This window comes from Panthera leo, chromosome A2 (genome assembly GCF_018350215.1).
Source record: "Panthera leo isolate Ple1 chromosome A2, P.leo_Ple1_pat1.1, whole genome shotgun sequence".
Lineage (NCBI taxonomy): Eukaryota > Metazoa > Chordata > Mammalia > Carnivora > Felidae > Panthera > Panthera leo.
The window spans coordinates 55,910,868-55,921,588 of record NC_056680.1 but is presented as its reverse complement, the minus strand read 5'-3'; the positions used below and the strand labels follow the sequence as shown (position 1 = coordinate 55,921,588).

Genomic DNA, 10,721 nt, shown 5'->3' with positions numbered 1-10,721 from the left:
ACGTGGTGCGGAGGGCACTGCCTCCCGTCAGTCCAGTTCCTGAGCTGCCCGGGACACCACTGCTCACATTCTGTCCCCAAAACATAGTCACATGTTGGCTTCCAGCAGCCAAAACGGCTGGGACTCCTCGTATGGATTCTGGCCGCTGTCTGCCCAGCTCTGAGTCAGGAAGAAGGTGGATGATGTGGGCGACAGGGGGTCTCCGCCAGAGGCGCCTTCCAATAGCCTGCTGCCTTGGGTGGCCACCTGGTCTCTCTAGGCATCTGCCTGCGACGTGGGACAGGAGAACCTGCCTCAGGCACTTGGGGTGAGCCTGTGTGAGAGCTCCGCGATGGCGGAAGCCAGGGCACGAGGGGGCTGTGGAGGGTGGGCAGAGGACCACCCCGAGGGGAGCGGGAATGGGGAAGGCGGAGGGTGAGGGGCTGGGGAGGCAGGAGCGGCTGCCAGCGAGCAGTGGGGCGAGGTCCAGGCTGCAGAGTCAGTGAGAGGATCAGTGACACCAGGGAGGTCAGCCGGTGCGGAGAGTGGGTGCAGAGACCAGAGTGACACGAGGAAAGGACAGCTGCAGAGTGAGAGGCGCCCAAGAGAGAGAGAGAGAGAGAGAGAGAGAGAGAGAGAGATAGGGGTGGGACACGTGGTGATACCTGGTGATGTGTGGGCGGGGCTGCGGCATCCCAGGAACCCGTGGGGGCCCCGTGGGAGGGGGGTGTGGCACAGAAGGGCAGCGGAACAGACCCGCTCCCCAAATCTCTGTAACCGGAAGGAAGCCAAGTCACCGGAGCCTGGGTCACGTCCAGGCAGGACGCACGCGGATCCGGCAGTGATCACGCCCCTCTTAAGAAATTAGATAGAGCTTTATTAAATAAACCAAGTAGAAACGCGGCTATTTACATCCAAGTCGTCAGTTTGAGCTCAAGTGATAGGCAAGGCACAATTCTTCCTGTCTCCAGCTTTAGAAAAATAAATCGCACGGCCCGGACCAAAAGGCCTGCAGTAGGTTCACGCTTGCGGCTCAGAGTCCAAGGGGACGACTCCCCCCACACAGCGACCCCGTGGGCCGGGCTCGGGGTGCGCCTCCAGTTCTTCCTGAGAGCGGCACAGCTCTCGGCCCAGGGCGGAGAGGCCGCGTTCTGGAGGCCTCGGGTGCTGAATGAACGAGGGGGCATCTTCTAGACATCTTCTCCTTCCCGGCCCCTTCCTGGAGGGCAGGCCCACCCTCCTCACTGGCCGGGTCTGGCTCCGTGGCCTGCTGGGGGGCTGCCGCGGGGAGACTGGTGCCCACACGGGGCAGGCCAGAGGCTCAGGGCTGCTGAGGTGCACGACCGTGGTACAAAAGGAGGAAGGGAGAACACTGGGTTTTGGTCTGGTGCTCGGGCGGAACACAGTGGCTTCTCAAAACAAACAAACAAACAAACAAACCAGAAGAAAAGGTCCTGGTCTCTGGCTCAGGGATGTTTTCCTAACTACGACTCCGAAGTCCCTGTGTGGGTAGAGAAGCTGGGATAGGGAGGAGGAGCCGGACCCCAAAGAGCACCTCGATGGAGCTGCGGCCAAGTCCAGGAGACGCTTCCACGTGCAGGAAGCAACCACAGAGGACGCCGTCTATATTCACAGTGGCCCCCACGGAGGCAAAGAGCAGCCCGGCTCGTGGCTCCTGTGGCCCGTCGGCATCTCCCGGTGAGGCTGAGCCAGTGTGGGGTTGGGCCCCGTTGGCGCCTACCTGAGGCCTCCGTGCAGTCACGGGGCCAGCTTTGGACATCGTGTCTGCTCGCTCCCCTCATTTCCTGGCAGGGGCCGGAGTAGGGGAAAAGTAAAGTTTCCAAGGAGGGGAAAAAAAACCCCACAAATGTTAAGAAAAAATCAAAAAGTCCTTTCCCTGAGGCCACTTCAGGAACATCCCTTACAGACCACTAGTGAAGGGAGCTTCACCTGCTCAAAGTCTCGAGAAGGGAGTGGTTCCAGAGACTGCGGGGAAGGAAAAGCGTAAGTGCACGTTGTCCAGAAACCCTAGACAACCGGGCACAGAGGAATGAGCGAGAGTCTTAGCCTTTGTAAGATTCTGAAGTAAGAACAGAACAGAAAACAAGAGCCAACAGAAAGCCCTACACGGAAGGGTGAGCTAGCGGGCACAGCCTAAACTACAGGTCTACAAGAACACAGCAGGCAGCGACACGGGCCTGGGCCAGGGCTCGGGGCCCAGGGGTGCTCCAGGCCGGGCCCACCGTGGGGGTGCAGGGGCGTCAGGGCCCGGCCCACGGACTAGTGGGAGGGGTACGCGGGGCTCCACAGCCCCGACGGAGGGCTGGCTCTGCGGATGGGAGGCAGTGCGTTGAAAGGCGTCGGCGATGAGGCAGCAAAATCTAGGGAGAGAAGAGATGAGGTGACCAACAGAGCATATGGGAGAGCTCGGTGCTCCCACAGGGAGCCCTCCGTGCCTGCACCGGAACAGCCGCTGAGGACGCATCCGCTGCCCAGCTCGGCCATCCCCCTGACCGTGCCCCCAGGCAGCCCTGGGCCAGTGATGTGAGGTCACCCAGGGAAGGGGTGACAGCTGGACGTGCCGAGAGGCTTGGAGCATGAGCCCTGACCTCCCGCAGCTGCAGAGTGAGAACAAGCAGTGGGTCTTAAAACCACATGGGCACGTCTGTGGGTCCGTGGGGCACGCAGGGAGCGGGGCCTGTCCATCTGGGCAGGAACAGCCTCTTGGGCAGAGAAAGCCGCATGAACAAAGACTCCAGGGCCTGGAGCGTTCAGGAGGTAACGCAACTACTCCACTATGGCTCCGACACACAGAGGGAGGGGTTGGAAGATGGGATTAGAAAAGGCGAGTGCCCGTCGTAAGGATGGCTGAATGACATTTGTGGAAGACTATGATTCCAGGGGTCCAGGGTGCACGTGGGATCTGGTTACCCAGGAAAATGTATCTATATACATAACTGCATCCTTTTCCAAAAAGTTTCAGACTCTTTGAAGCCTGGCCATGCCTCTTTTGGGTCAGCAGACACCATTCAAGGATTCCTCCTATAGGGGAGAGAACCCTCAAACGGAAAAGATATAAAGGCCACCACGTGCAGCTGTGAAGGTTGGGCACTACACAAGGTTCAAGGGACACCGCTCCCAGAGAGAAGTGTCCCCTGGAGTTGTGTAGGATCACCAGGGCCTCAGGGTCACCAGAGACAACTGGACTCGAAGAGGAATGGCTCCTGTGATTCTCCCCCATCTGGGAGATCCATCAGCGGGACTGTCCAAAATCCTCACGTCTGAGTCAGTCAGTTCAACCCAGCTTAGAGCCCTCTGCAGCAGCCCCAGCAGGTAAGAACCAGTCCCAACATGCACCCCTGCAGAGACGGCCCCTGCTACCAGCCCTCCACCCTCCACGGTTCTGCCGGGGGAAAGCTCTCCTTGCCCAGGACCAGCTCCCAGATCTGCCTTCTGGGCCTCACACCCCAGCTGCCACTTTTGTGTGGGGCCAGAGCTTCTGAGACCTGGGGTTCAGGGCCTTGATCCCCACAACCCTCCCTCGTAGCCCCGGCTCTGCCTGGCTGCATCCACAGGGTGGTGACTCACAGTGGGGGCTGTGGCGAGGGCTGGCTCCGGGGGAGAGGCCTGGGGGTGCAGTGAGCTCCCGGGGTGTGCAGACCGTGTGGTAGGCTGCAAGACAACATGGCTGGTTAGAGTTGGGGTCAGGGGTGGGGGGCAGCCCAGGGGACACAATGCAGCCCGCCTCACCTATGATCATGACAGCAGTCCCAGCCAGCAGGGCAAAAAGTGTGAAGAACATGACCTGGTAGGAATCCAGGAAGTGCTGGAAAAGGCTGGCTCCATCTGTAGTCAATGGAAAGACAAGTTACCAAACGGCCACACGGAGTCCCCTTGTGTCTGTGCGTGGCCGGAGGGTGAGGCGGCCTGCCTGAGGCCTGGGGCAGCAGCCGGTCCTGTAGGGCTGTCACTCCAGCGGTCCGTCCTATTCCATCTTGGGCCACTTGAACCAACCCACGTCCACCTGAGGCCCTGCTGGGAGGAGGGTTCAGTTTCCATACCCATTCCGGGGAAGAGCAGAGCTGTCTGGGGGAGTTCGGAGGGTAAGGGTGGCCCGGGAGTCAGCCACATGCCCGGAAAGGCAAGGCAGTGTGGAAGATGTCAAGCCAGGAGCTGCTGTCATGAAAACGGAGGTCAGGGTTGGGCAAAGGCTCTGGACAGGGATGTTGCCGCCCTCAGAACTGAGCCCCATGCACCACGGGAGCCCGGCATCAGCTGTCCCAAAGCCACTCCTCCTTTGGGGCCCTGCCTCGGGGTGGCCCAGACTGTGGCTTCCTCTTGCATCTCCCTCTGCCTCAACCTGGGCCCCTCCTCCTCCCCTAAATGGGCTGTCCTGAGTCAGGACACATCCCTGCTTGATGGGAGGAAGGAGGTGGCCTCTTCAAGTGCCCCTGACATGGGCCTTAACCCCTCAGGCTGTTCCTCTCCAGACCTGACCAGGCCACTTCCCTGCTCTCAAGAAAAAGCCCAAGCCCCTGGCCAGGGGTTCAAGGCTCCTCGTGGCCCGCCCCCTCACCCTGCACCTCACCCCAGGGCCCTTCTGACTGCTCGGCCCTCCCCCTGGCTACTCATCCTTCCAGACCTGAAGGAAGCAGTCCCTTTGAACCACACCCTCAGGCCAGCAAATGTAAAATCACCCGCTCCGTGTGCCCCCTACTTCTTGAGCCCCATGTTTAGGATCATTCCTTTCTCGCTGCATCTGTGATATTCCATGCCCTGTTTGAGGTGGGGGCTTCTCAGGCATCTGCCCAGCACATGCGCTGCTGTGCAACAGGTGCTCGTACACGACTGCGGGATAAATGAGGCATCCGTTACTGAGCACCTACTGTATATGCTAGGTAGGCCCTGTTCTAAGTGCTGTCCCCACATGCAGTACTCAGCTCCCAGTTGGGGAAGACCAGCGGAAATTATAATTAGTTGTATTAATTATTCCCTAGGCTGACGGTGGGGAATAGGGCTATGGAAGAAGGAGAAGGATTTACGTGGGAGTAAGGTTCAGAATTTCCTAATATCTGAGCAGGGAATGTGTGAGGAAAGGTGGGTTTGACTGAGGTGGGGACGTGGCCAAGGGGCTATCGGGGGGAGAGGCGTCCCAGGCAGAGGGAACAGTGTATGCCAAGGGCTTAGCTGGGAGTTGCACGTGTTCCCAAAGTAGGAAGAAGGCCAGCGTGGCTGTAGCAAGGTGCCCAAGCGGGGAGACAAGTCATCAATGGTTTGGGGAGGCAGATTATGTGGGGCCAGCCTTTCAAGACACTGGAGAGGCTTGGGCTTTACCCCCCAGGGGAGGTGGGCGCCAAAGCAGTGTTGAGCAGAGGAGGGGGTACAATCCAGTCACATTTCAACAGGATCCCTCTAGCTACCCGAATGGGCCAAATCCACTTTGTGGGACAATCTGCATTTCTGAGTCCTCCAGGTCTTGACCCGCCCCCCTCCTGCTCTCCTGCCCAGATTTCCACCCACAGTCAAGACCACCCGGACCGGCCCTCCTTGCCCAGGTCCATCCCAGCGGTGTCCCATCCCATGACTCACGAGGACCAGGCCCTCGGCGATCCATCACAAAGGCCACGGTGACCGGAATGGTGAGGGCTTGGTTAGTCATGGGGCTGGAGAAGGTCAGGGCGGTGGACAGAGGCCCCTGACTGCCAGCTGTGGGATCCGAGATGCCGACTGTGTATGTGATGAAGCTGGGGAGCCCCAAAGACTTTTCCTTCTCAAAGGCCAGCACAGCCGGGGACCCTGATTTCACCTGGGAGAGACAATGCAGCTGGAGAGCGGCACCCCCACCCCCACTTCCGCCTGACATGCTGTGCTTCCCTCTGGGGCCCAGACGGTAGGGGTGGGGACCCTTCCCTGGTCCACCTTCCTAGGTAGGCGATGACGCCTGGGTACTTCTAAGTGACAGCGTGAAATCTGCAAAGTCAGGGAAGGAGCATACTGTCTATACTTGGGAGTGTTTTTAAGGAAAGGACAAATCAATATCATTGAATTCTAATCAAGTGCTCTTTAAAAAAATGCTAAACCAACACGAACTACCACCAAACGCCAACTTTCCAAGGCAGCAGCCTGGAGCTCTGTTAATGGCCGATCGCCAGCAGCTCAACCCCTGGACTGGCAGACCCTCCATCAGCAGCAATGAATTCATCGCCGTCTCGCTCCAAGAACGTTCATCCACGTCCACGTTTGCTGCAGTGAGACCAGGGATACGGCAAACGGAGGAGCCAAAAACCCCTTTGTCACATCACCCCAGATCTCTTACCGGCCTGCTGGGCTGCGGGACCTAGGACATCGTTCACCTGGCATTCACCAGATGGGGACACTGAGGCCCAGGGCTAGGGACTCGTCCCCAGTTGCGCGGGCGTCGGTGATAAGTTAGGGATTATAGCGTTTCTTCCTCCCCCATGTCAGTGTACGTTCCTGCACTGACTTCATTCACTGAACATACTAAGTGTTCACTGAGCACATACTATGTGCTAGGTACGCTCTGTGCTAAGTACTGCCCTCGCATACCGAGCTCCTGGTTGTGGAAGTCCGGCAGCATTCCCAGTAACTAATTCAATGATACAAGCTCACAGATAATGGTATGGGGGAAAAGAAAAGGTTAAGGGTATTTACGTTTAAAAAATCTTTTTTTCACTTTTAAAGAGAGGTGGTCCATGACTTCCACGTTTCACCTCGTCTTCACTGCCTTCCGGTCCTTTCCAAGGCCCCCGGCTCATGCATGGACGCCACTCACCTCCAGGTTCTCGAGAATCTCCACGGTACCAAAGACCTTGACCTCAGAGCTGGTGAAGTGGTTGCTCAAAAGGATTTCAGCCTGGTCAGTGTAAAGCCCTGGGCTGAAGGGCACCTCGGCACCAACGTGCTCGCCAGAGATGTGGCTGCCGGGGATGGAGGCGGTGACCAGCAGCGCTGTCTTCTTCATGCTGAGGTGTTTCAGCTGCTTGTCCGTCAGCCTGTGCATCGTGACTGAGCAGAGGTACCGGCCTGTGGAGACAAGCAAGCTCTGAGTTGTCCCCTCTCCCACCCACGCCCGGACGCTGCACTCTCTCCTTGCTCTTCTAACTGCAAAACTCCTACGCATCCTTCAGAGCCCAGGTGAGGCGTCACCTCCTCTAGGGACCTCCAGGGACGTCCCTCTTCAGCACCCCTGATCCAGCTTGGACACCCTTTCTGTGACCAGCACTCTCGCTCACTCCTCAGAATCCTCTGCTCGCCAGATCCCTGCTGCATTGACGTTGCCTGGGGAAGGAACGTCTGGGCCAGCTCTGCACTTCAGGGCCTAGCCATCCTGGCTCTCAGGATGGGGGTAAGTAAATAATGAACGGATACCGTGACCCGATGCTGAGCTACAGGCTGAGCTGGAGCAGACTCCCAGGATGGCCTGTGGCCCCAGATAACAGCAGGAAGTCCTGTGAAGGTGTGGATTGGGGCTACCTTGGTGTTTGTTGGACCCTCCACGCCTGACCCTGGGTAGATAAATGAGCTCAGTGCACACTGTTGAGCAATGCCCTGGAAAGTACCTGGAACCCGGATGCCTGGGCTGGAGTCCCCTCCGTGCCCTTGCCAGCCAAGTGCCCCTGGGTGAGTCAGCCTCCTTGCTGGCCTGGTTTTCTTGGATCAAGTGGGAATAACTTCACACCCCCTCATGGGGCTGCATTAGCCAATAAACAGGGCACGGGACCATCAAATACCTGTTCTGTCCCTGCACTTGGGCCCCACACAGGTGCCCTGAGGACATACCTCCTGCATCTTAGGCAGCGGCCTGGGTGCTGACCCCGGGCCATGGCAAGCTGCAGGCTGGGCTTATTATGGTCTGGTGTTGTGCCCTCGCTAACTCTTCCTAATTAAGACCGGGCTGCATGTTCTTGGAAGGAACTGAAGAATGGTCCAAATGCTCATCGACACTCATTATCATAATGACACTGGGCAGCTACTGTCGAGGACTCGATAGTATATGCTGGGCACTGTGCTCAGCATATGGCAGGAACTATCCTACTGAACCCTCGAAGCACCCCACGTGGGCACCCCCCTTCTCAGACACTCCGCACCACGTGGCCAGCATGCCCGGGGCCAGGCAGTCACTCCAGCCCGTGGCGCGGGCATCAGGGGCAGTGAAAGTTCTGTTTGGACACACTGTGGGGCCCTTGGCTAGTTAACAAGGGCCCTTCTGCCCAGCTCTCACTTGCACCGCTCAGCTCTAAGGCATCATCCTTCCCATTTCACAGAGGGAGGCAGCCTTAACACCCGCTGGCCCTGAGGTAGGAAGAGCAGAAAGGGACCTAAACCCGGGCTTTCCAACTCTGAAATGTGTCCTGCCTGCTGCATGTAGGTGGGTGCCGAGGACAGCCAGCGCCCAGCATTGGACCGCCAACCCCGCCCGGCGGCCAAAATGAATGACAGGCCAGAGTGGTGGCATCGACCGTCAGGCTGGGCTCCTGACAGACATGGCCCTTCCGGACAGATGGCTGCCGTGAGCCCGGCACACCAACAGGAACCTTCCATGCAAGCCAGTCGTCCCATGCAAACCCCTGCAAACGTACCCAGGGTGGCGTCAAATCCTGGTTCTGCCGTGAAAACGTCACGCGCTGGGAAATCGAAGACATCTTGCTTGAACTGGAGGTGGCAGCTAATGAGGGATTCTGGGTGCAGAGTCTCAATGGTTTCCATCTGGGAGGGAGAGCACTCACCTGGAGAGGGGAAGGGGTGAGAAGGGCATGGGCCAGACCTACTAGGCGCCCCACCCCGGCCCCCCTGCACAGGCTTCTGCATCCATCTGTTAGAGCCCCAAAACGAGGGAGCAAGAGCAGGCCAGGTGCAGGCTAGCCGGGCCGTGAAACGCCCCACGTTCCTTCCACACAGGGCCCCCTGAGGGCTGCCCAAAGCTTCGTGACAGCACCACAGTTTATAAGAGCTAGGGAGAATTCTAGGGGGGAGGAGGGTCATTCCGAATCGTGGGCAATTTCAGATCAGAATTTCAGCATTTGGGCTACAGAGCCTGTGTCCCGCAGCACAGCAGATGGGTTGGGCCCACTAATGCACATCGTCTGTTCCTGTCGGCAGGGGGAAAATGGGCAATTTATTTCTGGACTTCAGGAGGGCAACAGTTTCCCACTAATACACTGAGTATCATCTCGGCAATTGTGCAGTATTGGCCCTGTGCCCTGAAGTAGGAAAAGAGAGGTTATATGATGCAGAAAAGCTACCTCATCAATCAGAACAAGAACAGTGGTATTTAATTCCACTGGGTACGTGGTTTAAAACAAAAACAAAAACAAAAAAAACCAAACCAGCCCACATCGGTGTATTTACTTCTGGAAGTTGCTGTCCAGGGCTGTCACGGGCAGGGCCAGGGTCGGATGTTCTATGCATGACTTGGAAAAGGTAATTACAAAAACCAAAATCAGCCGCAAGGCCTGCTAAATCATTACTTTCTTGGGATTACCAGCAGTCAACTGGGGCTTTCTTTACTCGGCTGCCCTGGGGCTGAAGTGGCACTTCCAGCTCAGACACAGGCAGCTTCTGGGTGCTGGGCTCTTTTAGAAAGAACACTCGGATTTCGAAAAAGCTGGAAGGAATGGGCCAGCAGGGGTTAAATGCTCTCTCTGCCTTTGGCGTGAGTTTAAGCAGGGCCACGGGGAGCCTCCTCCCTGCTCCTGCGACTGGCGGGGCCCCTCCCCAGACCAAGCAAGCCCCTCACTCTTTACCTCTCAGGTTAGAGCCTCTGTCTCCCAAGGTGACGGTCACTTTGGAGGCCTCCTGGAAGCTGGTCTGGCCTGGGCGGACGGAATGGGCCACGATCCTTTGAGGGACACCGATCGCTATCTGGGGAGGGAGCCGAGGCAGCTGCACTGAGCACCGACCACGTGTGGGCTCAGTGACGGGCATTTTTGTGACCTCACTCCGTTGCCTGGGATGCAGGCACTGCCCATTGCACAGGGGACAAAACTGAGGCTCCACGTCTTTTTGAGACTTGGCCAGATGTGGCAGATCTGGGCTTAGACCCCAGGCCGGTCAGACTCTGCCTCCCTCTGAACGAGCTGCTTTTCCTAACAGCAGAGTGCGGTGCTGAACAGCAGGTCTGAATGCATTCAGTCCGGGGTGGGCTGTGGGGTTTGGCTCCTGGGACAGCGGCAGATCACTTCTCTGTTCATCACTTTGCTTAATTAGTCTTTCAGCAATGAGAGAAGGAGCCATTTTACTTTACTGTCATTTATTCAAAATAAATCAACCTGACCAAAAGGCAACTCACATAGCCTGGGTATTGAACGCCCCTCCAGACTCCAGTCTTCCCAGACTTTCCCCTGCTCACCCCCCTTGGCCCAGCCTGCACTGGCTGCACCCAAACACCCCAGTCGTGTGCCCCTCTTAAGCTGGGATCACCCTCCCCCCTCCCCCCGCAGAGCCTGACCCCATCAACCCTCGCAGGCCCAGCTCCAGCATGGTCCCCTGCAGCCGGCAGGCTGTCCTCCCACCTCTGGGCAGGCGCTGAGCACTTCCTGCCTCCCACAGGATTTCTAGCGGAACGTGATCTCGTAAAGAGCAGGGATGGGGTCTCACTCCTCCCCAAAGCCCAGGGAGCTCCTGTGGCTGACACAAGAGCACAGGCAGGCCATCAGGCTGGCCCCATCACCTCCACGCTCACCGGTGGGCACCCACATCCGGGCCCTGGTTCTTCCCACCTT

At 58.0% G+C, this 10,721-nt stretch overlaps 1 protein-coding gene across 6 annotated transcripts in view; it reads right to left on the bottom strand.

Annotated features, from left to right (window-relative positions):
- Positions 1-835: 835 nt before the first annotated feature.
- Positions 836-10,721, bottom strand: part of NUP210 (nucleoporin 210) — a 108,279-nt gene continuing 98,393 nt past the window's right edge. For 4 of the 6 annotated variants that reach the window (XM_042911850.1, XM_042911834.1, XM_042911842.1 and 1 more), the window contains exons 34-40: positions 9,744-9,861; positions 8,580-8,726; positions 6,773-7,023; positions 5,569-5,785; positions 3,730-3,825; positions 3,568-3,651; positions 836-2,360 (exon numbers count right to left, since the gene is read on the bottom strand). In XM_042911850.1, the coding sequence (XP_042767784.1) occupies positions 2,260-2,360; positions 3,568-3,651; positions 3,730-3,825; positions 5,569-5,785; positions 6,773-7,023; positions 8,580-8,726; positions 9,744-9,861 (1,014 nt within the window). In that variant the 3' untranslated portion in view covers positions 836-2,259. Of the gene's footprint in view, positions 2,361-3,567; positions 3,652-3,729; positions 3,826-5,568; positions 5,786-6,063; positions 7,024-8,579; positions 8,727-9,743; positions 9,862-9,975; positions 10,208-10,721 lie in introns of those variants that run through there. The other 2 variants (XR_006195653.1, XM_042911874.1) reach the window with 2 other exon arrangements.